Raw genomic sequence first — 22,282 nt, forward strand, 5'->3', positions numbered from 1 at the left:
TTTGGGGGGGGGTGTATTTGCACATTTGTGCAAGTATAATTTTGTGTATGTGTGAATCTGCACAAGTTTGGGAAATTGGGAAAAACACAATTTCACCAATGAGCGGACAGTGGAACGGAAGGGACCATAGTTAAATTATGCACTTCACTATCACAGGATGTAGTGATGGCCACCAATTTGGATGGCTTTAAAAGTGGGTTGGATAAATTCCTGGAGGCAAAGGCTATCAATGGCTACTAGCCCTGATGATTGTGTGCTAACTCCAGTATTCGAGGCAGTACAGACCCAACAGTATCATCCTGCCCATCTTCCCCTGTTGCACCATGTCCGGCTTGTTCATCCCAGGCTGATGTGAACAGAGTGCTGGACTACATGGACTCCTGGCCTGATCCAGCAGGGCACTTCTCATGTTCTTATGACCTGATGATCTGCGAAACACATATGGAACGGATTTTACAAAGTCCATACATCCCATAAAAGTATACGTAACAAAGGTAGTAGAACTAGCAGCTATGTCTAGAACTAAGTTTACTCCTTTGCTGCTTCCTATTTCTTTTTATAGGCTGGCTCCTTTTCGCTGGGCAGCTCTCATAAAGGTACAGTATGTACAAAATCACCACTGTTTGTTGTGAGGATAAAAGGGAGAGCAGTTTTATTTAATTTGGTTCCTTGCAAGAGTTGGGATATAAATGTGATGATGATGATGATGATGATGATGATGATGATGATGATGATATGCCAAATAGCTGTCCATGGTGCTGCCTTAAACAGCTGGGCAAGGATTTTGTGGACATGGAAGGATAAAATATAAGAACTTAAGAAGAGCCATGCTGGATCAGACCAATGCTCCATCTAGTCCAATGCTATAACAGTAGTGACAACTGTTGGGGTCACTACTACACAATTATACACACTACTACACAATTCAAGAAGGATGCAGACAAGCTGGAGTGTGTTCAGAGGAGGGCAACCAGGATGATCAGAGGTCTGGAAACAAAGCTCTATGAAGAGAGACTGAAAGAACTGGGCATGTTTAGCCTGGAGAAGAGAAGATTGAGGGGAGACATGATAGCACTCTTCAAATACTTGAAAGGTTGTCACACAGAGGGGGGCCAGGATCTCTTCTCGATCCTCCCAGAGTGCAGGACACAAAATAATGGGCTCAAGTTAAGCAACTGAATGTGATGATCGAGAAGAGGAGGGCCAGGATCTTTTCTCGGTCCTCCCAGAGTGCAGGACACAAAATAATGGGCTCAAGTTACAGGAAGCCAGATTCCGGCTGGACATCAGGAAAAACTTCCTGACTGTTAGAGCAGTATGACAATGGGATCAGTTACCTAGGGAGGTGGTGGGCTCTCCCACACTAGAGGCCTTCAAGAGGCAGCTGGACAACCATCTGTCAGGGATGCTTCAGGGTGGATTCCTGCCTTGAGTAGGGGGTTGGACTCAATGGCCTTGTAGTCCCCTTCCAACTCTGCTATTCTATGATTCTATGATCCAGGACACACTCCATACATAGTTTTCAAACAGTTTTCAAAGTATCAGATCCTGCTTGGTGTAGATCGGTCCACAGTGATCGACCAACTGTCAACTAGGAACCCACAAGCAGGACACAGATCTAACAGTACCCTCCTGCCCATCTTCCCCTGGCAACTGGTATATGTAGGCTTATTGTCTCTGATACTGGAGATAGCTCATAGCCATGAGGAAAAGCAGTCATTGGTCGCTTTCTCCTCCAGGAATTTAACCAGCCCACTAATGACATTTATATGAACTAAAACCTTGATGCCTTGTGACTTCGTCCTAGATCTGCTCCAAATTCTTGTGATAGAAGAGGTATGTGTTCTTTTTAAAAGACTGGTGCTTGGGTTCTTGGACGGAGTCAGCCAGGATGAAGCTGGCCATTGAGAAGTGGATGGTCATGTGAGGAGTTGCAGGGTGCCTGGTCTCGTGCTGGCTGATGAATGCTCCCCTTTCAGGTTTATCTGGCAGAGTCCCTGCCAGGCAACACTCTTCCTGAGGAGCTGCACAAAGCTTGGGTCTGTGTCTGTCTCGCTCACAGCCGGAGGCTGTCTGAAATAAAAATATACACAGGCTTGTGGGGTGCCTTACATAGACAGTCCGGAGCAGGGCTGAAGGCGTTAGGAAGGAAAAAGAAGAAGAAGCAACTTTGAGAGATGCTCTGGGAACATGCACAAGGGTTGGGGTGAGGGAACGTCATGTCTGCCTCGTGGGGCAGGGCAGGGAAATTCCATGTCTACATGGCACATTAGTGCCCACCTCTGAAAATGCAAGCTCCAGAGATCAAGGGCTACTTTGATGGATTTTCTTCCGTAGATATAAACTGAGCATAGGAAAAGCATCCAGAGGGGCTTTGGTTGGTATGGATCAAAGCCACATCAGAAGCTGTTTTGGTCCATCTAGCCCAATATTGTCAACACTGGCTGGCAGGGATGGCTCCCCAGGGTTTCTGGCAGGAGTTTTTCCAGCCCTCCTTGGAGACGCCACGGATCGAACCCACTGAACTATGGCCTTGTTTAGTCTCCAAGTGGATCCAGTAAATGTTCCTTCAGTGAAATAATTTCAGTTGGCCTTGAAGATGCAACAGGGTTCTTGATATAGACTTCTCAGATGGCTAAGTCTGTTGGGCATATCAACAGCTGGTGCCCTCTGCATGTCGTCTTTCATAAGTAGTGTATGTGTGGCAGGGAGGTTGGAATCACCTGGATGGGAGAGACCTCTCCTTAGTCTTCTCTCTATTCAACAGAGGCCTTAGCTAGACCAAGCGGTCTAGCAGGGTGGAGGGGTGAAGATCCCGCGATATTTTTATCATGAGATCTCCCTATCAGTACACACGCGGTGCGCGATGACCTCAGAGGCGGCGCACCCGCCATTTTCTTTTTTTTACTTAAGGGGACAGTAGCGCACAAATGCTCGTGCACAAAACATAAGTAAAGTTTTTTAAAATATTTACTTTCCCTGCTCCCCCCACCCCACCCCACCCACCGATGGGCGCAGTGTGGGTCCCGGCTCCTCGTGAGGAATCAGGACAAACCGCAGCAACCAGGCCTAAAGGGGAGGGCGAGATCCCTGGGCAAGGGAGGCGTCATCCTTCCCTGATCCCAGGATCCCCTGTGCATCACACAGGGATGATCCCGGGGATCACTCCAGGACTTCGCCCCATCTAGCTGTGGCCAGAATCTACCATTTGTGACAAAAGCCATATGGACAGCCTTTTCCAACCTGGCTCCTTCCGGATTTTTTGGGCTACAACTCCCATCACCCCCAGCCATGCTCATTGGGGATGATGGAAGTTGGTAGCCCAACACATCTGGAGGGAACCAGGTAGGGAAAGGCTGGATAAGAACATAAGAAGAGCCCTGATGGACTACAGGCCAGTATTCTTTTTTCTACCATGGCTGAACAGATGCTGTAATAGGAAGTCTACAAGCAGGACATGAAAGCAGTAGCTCACTCCTGATGGTGACCCTGAGCTTTGGGGTTTTGGGGGCGTACTTATCTGATCTTTGGGAAGATTAAGGGTGCAACCCTACACATGTTTAGGCAGAGAAAAGTCCTGCAACTCCCAGTATCCCCCAGTCAGCTGCCTGTTAGCTACTGAGACACATACAAAGTTAAGTTCTTATCCTAAACAACTTGGCACCAGGATATCTACAACACCACCTTCCCTTATATACACTGATGACATATTACGATCTTCAGAGGAGGTCTCACTGGTCTTTCCGAAATGTCGCCATGAAGACCTTCAATGGCGGGGCCTTCTCTGTAGCAGTACCCACCCTCCGGAAAACCCTCCCTCCTGCATTTCTGGAGGCGAAAAATATAGCATCCTTTAAACCCCGCTTGAAAACATATCTTTTCACACATATCTTTCCCTGGGCTGTAACTTATTTTGGTTTTATATGATTTTTTTTTTCACTTAATGCTTTATATTACACTTTAACTAGTTGTGTTTTTCGGTTTTAATTGTGAACTGTCCAGAGAGCTCTGAGTATCGGGCAGTATAAAAATGTAATAAATAAAATAAAAATAAATAAATTCAGGGATGTTGAACCTCTTTTCACCTGAGGGCCAAATTCCATTCTGGGGAAGCTCTCAGAGGCTGCAGTCCGGTGGTGAGTGGAGCGGAAGTAAAACGGGGCAAGGCAAAAAATACCAAAGATGCCGCCATGTTTTTGCTTAAATTTCTTACTGCCGGCAACTAAAGCCTAAGTCTTAATGGCACCTATATTGTGCATCTTACCTGCCACCTATCTTGCAGATCTGGGTCACGGACAACCAGGCAGTCTGATGTAGTGGTTAGAGTGTTGGACCAGGGCTTGTGAAACCCAAGTTCTAGTCCCCGCTCAGCCATAAGGCTCACTGGGTGACCTTGGGCAACTCACAGACTCTCAGCCCAACCTACCTCACAGGGTTCTTGTGAGGATAAAATGGAGAGGAGAAAGAGGATCATGTACAGCCCTTTGCTCGTCTTGTAGGAAAGGCAGGATATAAAGGTAACCAGCAAATAAATACCCACCCCTCCCTATTGGGACACCTATTGGCAAAAGAGCCAATGTGGTTTTCACACTGGGAATGGAAAATCACAGATATTAACAGCACTCGTAGTAGCTCCTGGAGGGGAATGCATTGTGCCCTCATTTGTGTCAATAGTAAGGGTTTAGGTAAGAAGGGAATGAATGAGTTGAGTTTTGAGCTTTAGTATGGGCAAAGGAGCACTTTTTGCAGATCTTTTGACTCTGCTTGGATTATATTGCAAGGTAAACATTCTACTCCCTGACATCTGCTGCCTGGGGGGAAAGACTGATCTACCTTGAATTAAATTAAACTCTGCTGTGGCACTATAATGCAGTTGCAATTAGTTTCGGGTAAATTATTAACACTTCTATCTGATTTTTCCACCCCTCTCCCCAAAATAACCGCTATTAATTTTTCACAGCCAGCAGGGTAGTTTCAAAAGAATCCCAAGACTTTTAATTAAATAATAGAACATTGGCAAGGAACGGAACCTTTTTGGCTGGTTATCAAGGACGTCATCAGCCCATAATAATCCCTTGCAAAATGTGCAGAGCTGGCCAGGGTTTTTGCTGCGTTTGACTTTCCTTTGTGTGATTCGTATGGGCTTTTTTATGTGGGCGGGGGGAGGTGTAGGGATAGTTGTATCAGATAGTAATTTCCTTTTGAGCCCACACCTAAGTGACTAAGAGTTATCTTCCTATGGAATGTGCTAGGTCTTAATCAATTCCCCCTCTTCAGAAATGTGGTCATTCAGACAACACGCTTATCCATGGTGGTTAAGCATTTTGAGCTAAACATTACGGCTTAGAGGATCATAGAATGAAATTTAATAGGGATAAATGCCAAGTTCTACATTTGGGAAATAGAAACCAAAGGCACAGTTACAAGATGGGGAATACTTGGCTCAGCAATACTACAAACGAGAAGGATCTTGGAATTGTTGTAGATCGCAAGCTGAATCTGAGCCAACAGTGCGATATGGCTGCAAGAAAGGCCAATGCTATTTTGGGCTGCATTAATAGAAGTATAGCTTCCAAATCACGGGAGGTACTGGTTCCTCTCTATTCGGCCCTGGTTAGGCCTCATCTAGAGTATTGCATCCAGTTCTGGGCGCCACAATTCAAGAAGGAGGCAGGCAAGCTGGAGCGTGTTCAGAGGAGGGCAACCAGGATGATCAGGGGTCTGGAAACAAAGCCCTATAAAGAGAGACTGAAAGAACTGGGCAGGTTTAGCCTGGAGAAGAGAAGATTGAGGGGAGACATGATAGCACTCTTCAAATACTTAAAAGGTTGTCACACAGAGGAGGGCCAGGATCTCTTCTCGATCCTCCCAGAGTGCAGGACATGGAATAACGGGCTCAAGTTACAGGAAGCCAGATTCCAGTTGAACATCAGGAAAACTTCCTGACTGTTAGAGCGGTACGACAATGGAATCGGTTACCTAGGGAGGTTGTGGGCTCTCCCACACTAGAGGCCTTCAAGAGGCAGCTGGACAATCATCTGTCAGGGATGCTTTAGGGTGGATTCCTGCATTGAGCAGGGGGTTGGACTCTATGACCTTGTAGGCCCCTTCCAACTCTGCTATTCTATGATTCTATGTCAGCCATGACTTAGCATGTCGTATGAACCGTTCCTAACCATAGTGGCTACATAACCATGGTTTAAACACACTCACTAACCGTTTGCTGCAAAAGGGTTAGTGACCTAACCATGGCTTAGCGTGTTGTTTTTACAAGACCATCATGCATCATTGCCCCTAGTAGAGTTCACCAAGGTTCTCATATCAATGAAATAATGTGAAGTAAGGCCATAGCTAGACCTTAGGTTTGTCCCGGGGTCATCCCTGCCTGTTCCTGGGATCCCCTGTGTGTCATTTACATGAACAGGGATGACCCCGGGACGATCCTGGGATAAACCTTAGGTCTAGCTAAGGCCTAAGACACACCATTCTGTAAAGGACAAAAATATGTTACACACTCAAAAGCAGTGGAGGCTGGTGGCTCCGATGTCATTGGGATGGGGCATTTTCTCTGAGTTTTATTTAGAATTCTGATAAAGTGATCCAAGGTGTGAAGTTCTGACTGGTTCTAAACGAAATCCAGAGTGGATTTAGCGCCCTACTGACATTGCAGCCACTGGCCTCCACTACACTAAAGTAGATTTGGAGAGCAATCCTATGGTCTCTAGACTGCAGTGCAGGGGCAATAGGATTGTGCAACACCAACACCACCCCAGAGGTCTTGGTCAGAGCTCTGACCTCAGAGGGGGTTTCCTGATGTCGGAGCCTCCCCCCTGGCCCTGCCTGGTCACCACAGAAAACTCTGTATTAGCTCCCTTTCCCGAGATAGGATTCAGGAACTACGTCATTGGAACTCTGACCTCAGGAAGGGGGTTGACAAGTGTGTTAGATCCAACATCCTCTCAGCCCCCATCATGCCCCCGTACTTGGATCAGCTCTTGGGCTGGTCTAAATATTTCCTGTCCATTGCCAGCAACGGACAGGACATTTTCTGTGGAAGGGAGGGGTGGGGTGGGGTGAAACCAGGAAGCCCCGCCTCCTCCTGATCTGCACCCAGTCATCTCTTGCTGATAGGGCATAGCAAGGGGTGGAGGCTCTGATATTGGCATTTCTGATATTGGCATTTCTGCATAGAGGCCATAGGACTGCTTTCTCAGGAATATACACAGGCCAGGATCTCTTCTCGATCCTCCCAGAGTGCAGGACACGGAATAACGGGGTCAAGTTAAAGGAAGCCAGATTCCGGCTGGACATCAGGAAAAACTTCCTAACTGTTAGAGCAGTGCAACGGTAGAATCAGTTACCTAGGGAGGTTGTGGGCTCTCCCACACTCGAGGCCTTCAAGAGGCAGCTGGACAAGCATCTGTCAGGGATGCTTTAGGGTGGATTCCTGCATTGAGCAGGGGGTTGGACTCGATGGCCTTGTAGGCCCCTTCCAACTCTGCTATTCTATGTTTCTATGATTCTATGACAAAACATTACGTAAATTGCATGTAAACTACTTTATATGTCCAAATGACTTGCATCTTCTCAAGCATTCAAAAGACTAGAGAAGATGCAAAGGATCCCATATATAGTATACAAAAATAGCAAACTCCTTGTCTGAGTGCTAATCCTGACTGAGGTTCGGAAAATGCAGAACTACAAAATGAAAAAGTTGTGTGTTTTTTTAAGAAAGAAAGAAGACACCACAATGGAGAAGAAATCAGCAGAAAAGCCCAACGAGGACAGGGTATATTCAGTGGCTATGGAATTCTGACTGACCATTGATGGGGGGGGGGGGCAGGTGGAATGGAGTGTCCAGGAAGAAACTGGCTGGCTGGAACCCTGAACTGGTACATTCCACACTGCAACGTTTTGTTACAGGTCCCACTAGCCCAGCCTTCCTCAACCTGGGGCGCTCCAGATGTGTTGGACTGCATCTCTCAGAATGCCCCAGCCAGGCTGGGGCATTCTGGGAGTTGTAGTCCAACACATCTGGAGCGCCCCAGGTTGAGGAAGGCTGGGCTAGCTGATCCCTGGCCTCCATTACATTCTAGGCATCGTACCAGGGAGGAGAACACAGGGATGAGGATATACTGATGAATGGGGTGGAGATATGTAGATGAGGAGTAAAACCATGGCAGTCTCTATTCTCAATAGCTCTCATTGAGTTCTATGGGAAAAGCGGACTGTCATTGAGCATGCAGCACACTGCCCATCATAGTGGTGGCCATTTCATTAGTCACCATAACAGAGATCAGGAAATTAGCAGTCATAGAATCATAGAATCATAGAATAGCAGAGTTGGAAGGGGCCTACAAGGCCGTCGAGTCCAACCCCCTGCTCAATGCAGGAATCCACCCTAAAGCATCCCTGACAGATGGTTGTCCAGCTGCCTCTTGAAGGCCTCTAGTGTGGGAGAGCCCACAACCTCCCTAGGTAGCTGATTCCACCGTCGCACTGCTCTAACAGTCAGGAAGTTTTTCCTGATGTCCAGCCGGAATCTGGCTTCCTTTAACTTGAGCCCGTTATTCCATGTCCTGCACTCTGGGAGGATCGAGAAGAGATCCTGGCCCTCCTCTGGGTGACAACCTTTTAAGTATTTGAAGAGTGCTATCATGTCTCCCCTCAATCTTCTCTTCTCCAGGCTAAACATGTCCAGTTCTTTCAGTCCCCATAAAGCTTCTCTTTGTTTCTCTCTGACTACCAGTTGCCGGGGAACTTGAGTGGGAGGGGGATGATTTACCCATGTCCTGCTTGCTGCGGGTTTTCTATTGAGGCATCTGGTTGCCCACTGTGGGAACAGAAGCTTGGTCTGATCCAGAAGGACTCTTCTTATGGGGGGATTTCAGCAGGTGCTCCTTCTCCCTTTATTGTCGCAGCGTTAAAACACATGACGGCACTGAGTGTCATGTTATGCCAGGTAGTGAGTCAGGTATTGTCTGGGAAGGGGGGTTATTCAGAGGGGCTAAAACTATTAACAGCTGCATGGAGCCTCCAGGTATATCTCTGAGTGCCCTGTGCTGGCTTTTCCTATCCTGATGCCCTCCGGCTTGCCTTATGCTGAGGACAAACAGCAGACAAGACCTTCACGCCCTGCTTTGGCTCTCCTAGCATCCATTGGAGAAAGCAGGGTTGGATCCAGAAGACCTCGCCGCCTTCTGTTCTTACATGACTTTCTGCTACCTCACGGATTGCACATATATATAGCCAGGTGTTTACAGCCTTGGCATGTGCGTAATTGTCATGGTTGGAAAGGAGATCGGCATCTCTAATTTCCCTCCCTTCTGCATCACATGCTGAAAGCTTGCCACACACTTTTTGCGGAGCTGCCCTTGAAAAGCCTTTGGAGGCTGGAGCTAGTACAAAAGCATGGCCATGGCCATTTGGCAGCTCCAGCCAAGGACTCGATGAGAGCTCAGAAGAAAAGACAGACTCTGTTGCTGGCCCCAGTACATCTGGTAGTCAGCCAAGACCAGCAACCCTCTTGAGACCACCACCCAGGCAGATGTCCAACTTCAGTTGCTGTTGTTGCATTTAAATCCCGCTTTTTTTCCTCCAAGGAACCCAAGGCAGCATACATAATCTTCCTCCTCTCCATTTTATCCTCACAACAACAACCCTGTGAGGTGGGTTGGGCTGAGAGTCTGTGACTAGCCCAAAGTCACCCAGTGGGTTTCCATGGCCAAGTGGGGACTAGAACCCAGATCTCCTGACTACCAGTCCAACATTTTAGCCACTACACTGGCTGCAGGTTCAAGAAGACAAAGGCATCCTGACTTCACCCGCCCCACACATACACCTTCCAGATCTGCCAAGGTCACCTCCAGGAACAGAGGTGGTGGTGTGTCTGACTGGAAGCTCCAGAGCTGAAGGCACAGTGCTTGTCCGACAGCCGCAGGTCATCTCTCCCTGAGCCCTTCACTCATAAAGAGGAAGGCTGACTCTTCACATGCTCTGGATCAGGGCTCTGAAGGTGGGGGGGGGCTAGTAGAGCCATCTATGAGGCTGCCCATTTGGGGTGTAGGCCAGTGCTGATGCAACACCTTCTCTTGCTGTGCTCTCGTGCGATCCCAAACATCTTGTTCAATGACCCCTTGAAACACTCCATGACCTCTCTGATAAAACAGGGTTGGTAGGAATGGGACAGCCAGAGGGCTGCCTCTTTGAGACTCTGCACTCTCCAGCAAGTGGGCAGAGGCTGGGAAGGGTAGTCAGGCTCCAGGAACATGAAATGACTCAGTTTGGACTTCGGTCTCCTCTGTTGTCTGGGGTCCTGAAAGACCTGCCTATCCCATTTCTTCCATCCCTGCTACAGGGCTCAAAAAAATCCAGGAACTGTCAATCCAAAATCTGGAGATGCAGATTAGCGGGGGAGCTGTCCAACAGTTTGCCCAAGAAGATGTTGCTTCAGCAAAGGTTAGACTTGAAATCAGCAGCTTTATAGATGGTGTTGCTGTCCCAGCCCATTCGTGGTCTGTCACTAGGGACCTGATGACAGAGGGTGTGAGTAGAGCTCAGGGAGAGATGACCCCGTACTACCATCTTGGTGGAGAGGAGGAACAAGTGTGGCAGCGTTGGGCTGCAATGAGGTGGGTAGCAGGGGCCATGAGTTCCCCATCTCTGGCCTAGATGACTGTGCCCTTGAATACTTGGTCACAGAACTGGCCAGAAGGTAGGTGCCCATAACCTAGTGTGAGATGTGAGAGTTGCTAAACTGTTTGGAAAGAGCAAGTAACAATTTGATGGCCCCTCATGACAGCCAAACGCAGCTGCCCAATGCCACTGCCTCACTCTGCCTTATGGTAGGGCCCGCCTGGTGCTCCCATGCATTATGATTATTCTTGGTGGTTCCAGTTCTGCAGAACTTCCTTGCTTGAAAAGTTTGTCATAGCTTGTCCTTGCTTGCCTCCTGGAGCCAAGCTAAAACCTGTTTTATAAGCCAGCTTTTTGTCCCCTGTAGGAATCTGGCCTTCGACATGGTAGCATTTGATGTTTTGATTATAAATGGTTGGAGGCTACACAGAAGGACAGAACAGAAATATTTTAAGTAATTAACAAAATACACTAATCTGTAATTTTTAACTCTGTAGAATGCAAGTCTGCATATGTTTGGAGGCAGAAGACGGGAGTCTAAGTCAGAGGATATACTGATATTTCCCTTGAACTCCTTTCAGTTTGTGATGAACATTTTGACTACAAGGACGCCAAGCTGCTATATCGCTTTCGCAAGGACGACGGGACCTTCCCCCTCAACAAGGATGTCAAGGTGTTCATGAGGGGTCAGAGCCTCTATGAGACGTGAGTCCTTTTGTCCCAGGTCATGGGCCTGAAGCCTTGCTGCTCTCACTGTTGGCGGTAGGGGTGTGCACGGACCCCCCGCTCCGCTTCACTTGCAGATCCGCCATTTTTCGGAGCGGGTCGCTCCGCCCCGCCCCCGCTCCGCCCACTTCCGCTCCGCTCCGCCCGGAGCTCCGGATCGGATCCGGAGCTCCGTTTTTGCCCCCCCATAGGCTTGCATTGAAAGCTAAAAAAGTAAACAACTTTTTTTCCGTTGAAGTTAGAAACCTCACGTTTGGCACCATGACACCTCATGGGCGTATACACACACACGCCAAGTTTCAAGGCAATCCCATCATCCCCTGATTTTTGGCGAATTTTTGAAAATCGGGCACCCCATTCACACCCCTTGGGATAGCTCCGTCAATTTGCATGTTACAAACCTCAAACTCGGCACCAGGGCAGCTTATCCATGTGTCCACATGCACGCCAAGTTGCAAGCAAATCCCATCATCCCCTGATTTTTGGCGCGGCTCTACCCTCTAACGCACCTCCCATAACCCTAATTCACACCCCTTTAGATAGCTCCGTCAATTTGCACGTTAGAAACCTCAAACTCAGCACCATGATAGCTTATCCACGTGTCCACATGCACGCCAAGTTTCAAGGCAATCCCATCATCCCCTGATTTTTGGGGAATTTATGAAAATCGGGCACCCCATTCACACCCCTTGGGATAGCTCCGTCAATTTGCATGTTAGAAACCTCAAACTCGGCACCAGGAGAGCTTATCCATGTGTCCACATGCACGCCAAGTTGCAAGCAAATCCCATCATCCCCTGATTTTTGGCATGGCTTAACTCACCCCAAATTGTCCCATTCTACAACTACGTCAATTTGCACGTTAGAAACCTCAAACTCAGCACCATGATAGCTTATCCACGTGTCCACATGCACGCCAAGTTTCAAGGCAATCCCATCATCCCCTGATTTTTGGGGAATTTATGAAAATCGGGCACCCCATTCACACCCCTTGGGATAGCTCCGTCAATTTGCATGTTAGAAACCTCAAACTCGGCACCAGGAGAGCTTATCCATGTGTCCACATGCACGCCAAGTTGCAAGCAAATCCCATCATCCCCTGATTTTTGGCGCGGCTTAAACTTTTTAACTCACCCCAAATCAAGTCCCATTCTACAACTACGTCAATTTGCACGTTAGAAACCTATCCTTTGGTCCCATGACAGCTTACCCATGTGTCCCCATGGACACCAAGTTTCAAGGCAATCCCATCATCCCCTGATGTTAGGGGAACTTTTGAAATTTGAACACTCCAGTATGTCAGGGATTTAAAGTTGCAATTGCAGACAGCTCAATGGGGCCAGTTCCAAGGCAATCCCAACATGCCACGAGATAACCCTAAATCTTCTGGCACATTTGAAAAAGGGATTATTGAATTTGATAAAGTCTAAGTGAGCGCAGGAAGGACTTCTCCCCTTAGTCAAAGCAAGACACATACACCATCGCTGCAAGGCGGGAAGGGGAGAATTATTATTATTATTATTATTTATTTATATAGCACCATCAATGGAAAGCAGGCAGGCAGCATGCATTGTAGTGCCGCAAGGATGGCTTGAGCACTAACGCATAGCAAACCAACCCATAAGTGGGCGCAAAGTGAGGCAAAGATGGCTGGTTGTTTCTTTCTAAGCCAGCAGTTACGCCTTGAGGGGCACAGAGGAGGACGATTGGGAGCAAACCAGGCACCAGGCGGGCAGAGAGGCAGGCAGAGTAGGCGAGGAGTCAGTCCTGGCAGATGCCCCACCACAGCAGCACCCCGGGGGAGGCGGGCAGGCAGGCAGGCAGGCTGCGGGCATTTCTGGGGGCACAAGGAAGTGATGGCTGGTTTCTAAGCCAGCATTGCAGTTAGTCACGCATTGCAAACGCAAACCATCCCAGCGAGTCGGTCACCGAGGAGGACAGGCTAGCAGAGGGGCAGGCAGAGTGACATGTCATAGATCTAGTATTGGGGAGGAGTCAGTCCCGGCAGATGCCCCAACACAGTAGCACCCTGGGTGGGCATTGGAAAACGCCATCTTGTGGGTCAATACTTCCCCCACCCCATGTCCTGCAGGGTTGCCTGCCTAACCCTTGTGGGGATGGGAGATGGAGAGCTTAGAGTGGCAGTGCCAGCAGCAGCCTTCGGCTTTCCCCTGGAACCAGTCGCCTTGCCCGCCTCTTTCCCCAGCAAGATCGCCTGGTGCTGCCTATGAAGATGCATCTTCATGCTGCTGGTTCCATAATGCCCTGTCGATGAACCCCTGCTTAGGCTGAGTTTGCAGTGGCGACAGACAGCAAAGCGGGGATCCGCTCCCAACTCAAAGTGGTCCCACACGATGCTTGTCTTTCGTTTCTGTGGTGACACCACCAATTGCCCGCCTGAGCTCTCTGGTGTTGCCACAGAAACAGGGGTGTGGGATGAGACTGGGGAGAGAGCCTCGGCCTGCTGCTGCTCCTCCTCAGCCCCCACATCCTGGAGGCCCACCGCCTCCTCCTCCTCCCCCCCCTCCACTGTGCTGAGGACCTCGTCTAGGTCCATCAGCGGGCTCGTGGGCTGAAAGGAGAATGAAGGAGTTGGGGATACTCCTCCTCCTCTAATGGCACTGCTGCCACGTGCCTCTTGCAAACGGGCACTTTTCCCATTCCCACCCTCAAAAAGAGAACGCCGGGCACAAGTTGCAGAAGAGAGTGGCTCTGCCTGCTGCTTGTCCTGCTTCTGTTTTGGAGCAGTCAGCCAAGGAGTTGCCCGTTTGAGTTTCACAGGAGGAGAGGAAGCCCTGCTGGCAGACTGAGCCTTGCTGCTTTCAGCACGCCTGCTTTCTCTTTTCATGATGACTAACAAAATATTAATACTACTAATACTATGTATAAGGTACTACTAAGAATATGTATAAGAAGAATATAATATGTTTAAATGTAGGGAAATGGGACAAGAACAATAAAATATACTACTACTAATATGTATGAGAATATACTACTAAGAATATCTACAAGAATATAATAATATGTTTTAGAATATTACTAATAAATGTAGGGAAATGGGACAAGAAATGGGACAACCACTACTATAAGAAGAACAAAATATGAATACTACTACTAATATGTATGAGAATGTATACTAATAGACTACTAAGACTATGTCAAAGAATATAATAATAATATGTTTAAGAATAGGGAAATGGTGTGCGTATGCTTTCCCCAAAATGCTCAATCTGTGGCTGCCTGTTGAACTTGACAAAAGCAGCCCACTCCGTCGAAGTTACACAGAGAAGAAAAAGAGAATCCAATTTTTTTGGTATATTTGGTATATAGAAGATAGAAGGAAACACAATCAGGATTTAAGAGAGGGGAGGGGGAAAAAGAACCAACCACTACTATAAGAAGAACAAAATATGAATACTAATATAATATGTATGAGAATATATACTAATGGACTATGTGAAAGAATATAATAAAATATGTTTAAGAATATAAATGTAGGGAAATGGGACAAAAAGTGTGTGTATGCTTTCAAAAGAAAGCTTTCACAAAAGCAGAACAGTCAGGCTTTAATACAGGGAAGGGGGGGGGCAACCAACCCAACCACACACTCCAAAATTCAAAAATAAAGTTTATATTAAATCAAAGTAAGGGGAAAACACAGGGCAAACTAAGCTACAAGTCAGAAAGAAGCAAACAAACACACACACGCGCCAAACTAAACCTATATTAAATTAATCTATCTCCAAAGCAGGAGCACTAGCTAAGTAAGTGTTCCCTCCACGAACGCCAACCCACAAAGAGACACAAAACAGAAAGTTCTCAGGGTGGGTCTGCCTTAGTCCCCCCTCCAACGCTGGGATTGGAGGAGGATGCTTTCTGAGGAGATGAATTCTCATCAGGATTGGGAGTTGAATGTGCCTGTCATCGCTTCCAAAAAAATAATAATAATAAAAAAAAAAAACCCAAACCCCGATTTTTAAAAAAATATTGCACGTGAACCACAGCACGCAGAAAGTTGAGAGTGGTCTCAAAATGACCCCCATCCACGACTCTCTGTGCACAAGAATTTTCAGAACGATAGCTTAAACCCCCCCCCAGTTATCCCCGATTCTTTCCCTCAATGCAATCCTATGGGCGAAAAGCCGAAACGGAGCCCCGCGGTTGACCCTATTTTTAAAAAACTTCTAGCCCGCGACCCGTACGATGCAGAAAGTTGAGAGTGGTCTCAAAATGACCCCCATCCACGACTCTCTGTGCACAAGAATTTTCAGAACGATAGCTTAAACCCCCCCCCAGTTATCCCCGATTCTTTCCCTCAATGCAATCCTATGGGCGAAAAGCCGAAACGCAGTTTGAGCCCCGCGGTTGACCCGATTTTTAAAAAAATATTGCACGTGAACCACAGCACGCAGAGAGGTGAGAGTGGTCTCAAAATGACCCCCATCCACGACTCTCTGTGCACAAGAATTTCCAGAACGATAGCTTCAAAAACAACGTAGTTATGCGCGATTATTTGCCGCAATGCAATCCTATGGCGAAATGTTTTCAAGATGGCGACCGGAGCGCTCCGACTGAACTCGGAGCTCCGAAAAATGGTCGCTTCTCTTCGCCTTGCTTCTAGGGGGTCCGCGGTCCGCTCCTACTCCGCCTCTGGGTAAGGCGGAGCAGGCCAATCCGCTACTGCTTCTACGCTCCTAATCGGAGCGGAGCACATCCCTAGTTGGCGGTCTCTGGAGTGTTCCACCACTTTCCCACCTAGTTTTACCTCAGGACTGGCATCAAGGGTAGGCATGGTTGGAGACTTGCCAAGGGATCACAGCCCAGCAAGGGACCACTGACAAGCACCCCCCTCAGCTTGCTCCTCCTCTTCACCATGGCAACCTGCTTGTTCACCTGCCTCTCACTCAGGCCCAGACAATGGTGGTGGTGAGGAGAAGGACCAGGGGATGCTGCCGCCCACCTGCCCCCTGGCTCTCTGCCTGTCAAGCAAGCAAGTACGAACAATGAATGGGGGGAAAGATGAGGGGCAAGAGCAGCTGGTAGCAATGGTGGTGAGGAGGTGGACTCACTGAGGGAGGGGCACCACTGAGGGTCTCTTCCTCTGTTGCATCCTTGTGTAGGATGACCCTATGGCAAGGAGGAAAAGGCTCCTGTATCTTTAACAGTTGCATAGAAAAGGGGATTTCAGCAGGTGTCATTTGTATGCCTGCAGCACCTGGTGAAATTCCCTCTTCATCACAACCATTTATTTATTTATTTATTTATTTATTTATTTATTTATTTATTACATTTTTATACCGCCCAATAGCCGAAGCTCTCTGGGTGGTTCACAAAAATTAAAACCACAATAAAACAACCAACAATTACAAAATACAGTATAAAAAGCACAACCAGGACAAAACCACGCAGCAAAATTGATATAAGATTAAAATACAGAGTTAGAACAATAAAATTTAAATGTAAGTTAAAATTAATTGTTAAAATACTGAGAGAATAAAAAGGTCTTCAGCTGGCGACGAAAGCAGTACAGTGTAGGCGCCAGGCGGACCTCTCTGGGGAGCTCATTCCACAACCGGGGTGCCACAGCGGAGAAAACCCTCCTTCTAGGCTTAAAGCTGCAGGCGCCCTGCCCTCTTTTGTATCTGGCCTCTTTTGTATAGTTCCTGCAGATGTAATGGTTGTGATGGAGGGAATTTCACCAGGTGCTGCATGCATCCGAATGACACCTGCTGAAATTCCCTTTTCTAGACAACTGTTAAAGATACAGGAGACCTGTCCTCCTTTTCATAGGGTCACCCTATGTAATAAAACCTGGAGCCGGCACTGTGACATCTGCCACTTGCCTGGAGCTTTGAGATCTTAATTCTTCCCCGAGAGATTTGGGAGAGGAAGGGAACAGATAATTCCTCAAGCTCTGATGGTGCAAAAAAGGGGGAAAATATTTTTTAAAAATGAAAATGAACATCTGTTCAATATTGGAGCCAAGTGTTGACAAATTTATCTTGCTTCTAGTTCTTACATACTTCACATCCTCATTGCAATTTTTTAAGACAGGCTCCTGATAGAATATCTTATTTAATTGCTTGTTTTTTAATTTAATTTCAAAATGTGACTAAAAGGACATCTCCCATGTTCCAGTCCAAAATGTTGCTTATTTAAAAAAGAAAACTGTATATTTGGAAGTACAGTTTCAACTTGTGGTGGTATTTCCGTATTATTAATAAATGGTTAGATCAATAAAAAGTATCAGTACGGACATTGGATTTCAGGTTTCGTAAATCGAAACCTTTTTCGTGGTGGCAAGTGCACAAAAGTAGGGTGACCCTATGGAAAGGAGGACAGGGCTCCTGTATCTTTAACACTTGTATAGAAAAGGGAGTTTCAGCAGCTGTCATTTTTATGCATGCAGCACCTGGTGAAATTCCCTCTTTAGCACAACAGAAAGCTGCAGGAGCCCTGCTCTCTTTTGTATCTGGTCATTCTAGCTATACTCCTGCAGCTTTAACTGTTGTGATGAAGAGGAAATTTCACCAGGTGCTGCATGCATAACAATGACACCTGTTGAAATTCCCTTTTCAATACACCTGTAAAGATACCGGAGCCCTGTGCTCCTTTCCATAGGATCACCCTAACAAAAGGGCAATCAAAATGCTTAGACATGAAAGAAGTTTCTAAAACTTATAGTGAAAGTTTTTAGAGGCCATTTCCCTCTCCTTCTTTCACAATACTAGAACCCAGAGTCATCCAATTAAGCTTACTGGCATGAAATTTAGGAGAAACAGAAGACAGTACTCCTTTGCACAATGCATTAATTTATGAAATTAGCTGTTTCAAGATGTAGTGGCGTTTCCCTTTTACCCTTTGGTCTGATCCAGCCCAGCAGGGTGGTTCTTATGTTTTTATATTTACATTTTTCCTTGGTTTGGGAGTCAGCGGTTTGAAAAGGAAGGAAGGGGAAATGCCGAGATCAGATGCGACCACAACATATTTTAAGGTGGCAGAGAAAATGCTAAGCTAAACATCTATTGTTACTATCTTGGCCTCCAGAAATTGACGATTGACATAGAATCTAATTCCTTGCACAACCAAAACATGTTCTGGAATGGCATCTGGGAACCAGCTGGGCCCTCTCTGGCAACCATCTTCCTTCTCATAGGGATGTTTATTGTTGCACTCTGAGAACCATCAGTAAAAACTCTGGATACAGGAGGGGTTTGCTTCATCTAGACCTCATCTAGAGTATTGCGTCCAGTTCTGGGCTCCACAATTCAAGAAGGATGTAGATAAAGCTGGAGAGTGTTCAGAGATTATCAGGGGTCTGGAAACAAAGCCCTGTGAAGAGACACTGAAAGAACTGGGCAGGTTTAGCCTGGAGAAGAGAAGATTGAGGGGAGACATGATAGCACTCTTCAAATACTTAAAAGGTTGTCACACAGAAGAGGGCCAGGATCTCTTCTCAATCCTCCCAGAGTGCAGGACACGGAATAACTGGCTCAAGTTAAAGGAAGCCAGATTCCAGCTGGACATCAGGAAAAATGTCCTGACTGTTAGAGCAGTATGACAATGGAATCAGTTACCTAGGGAGGTTGTGGGCTCTCCCACACTAGAGGCCTTCAAGAGGCAGCTGGACAACCCTCTGTCAGGGATGCTTTAGGGTGGATTCCTGCATTGAGCAGGGGGTTGGACTCGATGGCCTTGTAGGCCCCTTCCAACTCTGCTATTCTATGATTCTATAACAACTTGGAAGAAGAATCAGCTCTTGGTTATATAGGCTTGGAATGCCCTCTTGTGGTTGAGGCCATATTAACATCCATACACGAGAAGAGCAGCTCATTTTCAGAGTGTAGAGAGTTTAAAGAATTCAGGGGAGCATTCAATGCTGCACCTCCCCCCCCCCAAATCTGTAGTCTGAAGTGGTACAGTCCCATCAGGGCTGTAGTACTTGGCCATGATGCATATCCACCGTGCTCTTTTTGACATGCTCTTTCCTGACTCTAGACTGATCAGCGTGGAAGACTCCATCCTGAAAGTTAGAGAGGAGAACTCGGTGAAATATCAAAGGACCTTTCTGGGTTGTGAAATGATCGACTGGCTGGTCCAGGAAGGAGAGGCAGCAAACCGGAAGGAGGCTGTAGAACTCTGCCAGACTCTCCTGGAACATGGGATTATCCAGCATGGTATGAGGAAGGAAACCATGAAAAGAACTGAGAATGGGGTGGGTTGTTTTAGCTGCCTGCAGGTAGGGAACAAAGGGCTTGGCTAGCTGCTAACACTGGAGAGCAGCATGGTATAATGGGTGGAGCGTATCAACTCCAAGTTAGCTTGGGAAAGGGTCCGAATCGATTCGAACCAATCCGATTCGGAGTGATTCGGACTTCCCCGGTCCACTTCGGATCTGTTTTAGGGAGGTCTGAATTGCCCTGATTCCGTTCGGATTCGGGATTCAGATCTGAAGTGGTGCACAGCCCTAGTTTTAATGGTGTTAAAACTAGGCATGGGAAAATAAGGCACCAAAAGATAAGAGAGTAGGTGCCAGGTGCGCCTTCCTAGAAAGAGCGTTCTATAACCTGGGCACCACCACCCAGAAGGCCCTCTCTCTCCTTGCCACCCACCTCACCTCCGATGGAAGGGGCACCTGGAGGAAAGGCTCTGAAGATGGACAATACGGTTATCAATGGATACGAATCCTGACTGCTGTATGCTACCTCCAGTATCAGATGCAGTATGCCTACATACAACGGTTGCTGGGGAACATGGGTGGGAGGGTACTGTTGCATTCATGTCCTGCTTTTGGGTTTCCCATGGGCAGCTGGCTTAGCTGGGCTAGATGAAACCTTAGTCTGATCCAACATGACTCTTCTTTTTTCTTAAGATGATGATATGGGCAAGCTGAGGTGGAGACAGGTGGTCTTTGGGCACCCAGGTCTGGTGGTCACAAGCTATGCAGAGCATTGAAGGTAGTGGGAGTTCTGCCATGAAATATTCTGGGAGCAGCCAGTACAGAGAGAGAGAGAGAGAGAGAGAGAGACAGAGAGAGAGATTGCCTCCAGTCCCCAAACTGGTGAATCCTGTCACCTGACAGCTGCCAATATTTCCTGGGGAGGGGAGCAGGCTGTGCAGAACCACTGCCTTAATCTCCCCCCTCCCTTTCTCGTTGTCTTCTCCTCAGTTGCTGTCCGGCACCATTTCTATGACAGTGACCTCCTCTATCAGTTTCACATCAACTTCCGTCGGAGGAGGCGTCTCACGGAGTTGCTCAATGAGAACTCGCCCAGGGCTCTCTCGGACAGCCCCGACAGCCCCTTCTGCCTCCGCAAGCTCAACCCTGAGCAGAACAGTTCCAGCTTCCTGTCCGGTAACTCTGGATGATGGCGCCATTGCAGGGGCATGTGGGGAGGGATGGTGGTCATTGTGGGGGCACACTGTGTCTTTGCAGCCCGGTTGTTGCTACTTTGGGGCCATGGGAGGGGACAATTTGGGCAGGAAGAGAGTGCTTAACCCTTACCCTCACACATGGATTTCCCCCTCACCCTACATTTTGGGCAGTAGGAGAGTGCTTAACCCCTTCGCTCACCCTACATTTTGGGCAAGAGAAGAGTGCTTAACCCCTTCCCTCACCCTACATTTTGGGCAGTAGGAGAGTGCTTAACCCCTTCCCTCACCCTACATTTTGGGCAAGAGAAGAGTGCTTAACCCCTTCCCACACCCTACATTTTGGGCAAGAGAAGAGTGCTTAACCCCTTCCCTCACCCTACATTTTGGGCAGTAGGAGAGTGCTTAACCCCTTCCCACACCCTACATTTTGGGCAAGAGAAGAGTGCTTAACCCTTACCCTCACCCTACATTTTGGGCAAGAGAAGAGTGCTTAACCCCTTCCCTCACCCTACATTTTGGGCAGTAGGAGAGTGCTTAACCCCTTCGCTCACCCTACATTTTGGGCAAGAGAAGAGTGCTTAACCCCTTCCCTCACCCTACATTTTGGGCAGTAGGAGAGTGCTTAACCCCTTCGCTCACCCTACATTTTGGGCAAGAGAAGAGTGCTTAACCCCTTCCCTCACCCTACATTTTGGGCAGTACGAGAGTGCTTAACCCCTTCCCTCACCCTACATTTTGGGCAACAGAAGAGTGCTTAACCCCTTCCCTCACCCTACATTTTGAGCAGGAGGAGAGTGCTTAACCCCTTCCCTCACCCTACATTTTGGGCAGTAGGAGAGTGCTTAACCCCTTCCCTCACCCTACATTTTGGGCAGTAGGAGAGTGCTTAACCCCTTCCCTCACCCTACATTTTGAGCAGGAGGAAAGTGCTTAACCCTTTCCCCTCACCCACTGATGTCCCCCTCAGCCTACATTTTGGGCAGGAGGAAAATGTTTAACCCCTTCCCTCTCCCTACATTTTGGGCAGGAGGAGAGTACTTCTTCTCTTGCCCAAAACAACACTCATAGGGATCTCGAACCTGACCTGAAGATTGCGGAAGCAGCACGTAAGGAAAAGGTTACATGCCTGCTCCCACTCATAAATTCTCTAGTGCAAAGCATCCCCCCCCCCCCGGCACTGACTTGCTTAGAAACAGCAGCAACCAAGCTACAGAGAGACAAGTTTGAGGCAGAATGTGTAGTTCTTCCCTTATTCTATACAATAACGACAACAAAACTTTGCACAACAAATGGGATGATTTTCGTTCATTTAAAATTAGTGATGTGCCAAAAATTTAGATTATTCTGTTTTCAACATTTCATGGGGTGTGGGAGAAAACCAAAAACTCTGGTGAAACAGACTGGGAGAAGTGAGAATTTCAGAGAATTTTCTCCTTGGGGAGAGGGACAGGGTTTCTACATACCTTTCTAAGTATAGGAACTTTTGAGGAGTTTTCTTTCTATTTTTTATATTGTTAAGAAACACACAGCATTTGCAGGAGCCCAG

The 22,282-nt window shown here is 47.5% G+C and overlaps 1 protein-coding gene across 2 annotated transcripts in view; it reads left to right on the forward strand.

The window, feature by feature from the left end:
* The window catches only part of LOC134394987 (DEP domain-containing mTOR-interacting protein-like), a 50,914-nt gene that overhangs the window by 12,895 nt on the left and 15,737 nt on the right, over positions 1 to 22,282 (forward strand). For both annotated transcript variants that reach the window (XM_063120903.1, XM_063120910.1), the window contains exons 3-5: positions 11,217 to 11,340; positions 19,360 to 19,538; positions 20,531 to 20,716. In XM_063120903.1, coding sequence (XP_062976973.1) covers positions 11,217 to 11,340; positions 19,360 to 19,538; positions 20,531 to 20,716 — 489 coding nt within the window. The remainder of the gene's footprint in view (positions 1 to 11,216; positions 11,341 to 19,359; positions 19,539 to 20,530; positions 20,717 to 22,282) is intronic.

This window comes from Elgaria multicarinata, chromosome 1, assembly GCF_023053635.1.
Source record: "Elgaria multicarinata webbii isolate HBS135686 ecotype San Diego chromosome 1, rElgMul1.1.pri, whole genome shotgun sequence".
NCBI lineage: Eukaryota > Metazoa > Chordata > Lepidosauria > Squamata > Anguidae > Elgaria > Elgaria multicarinata.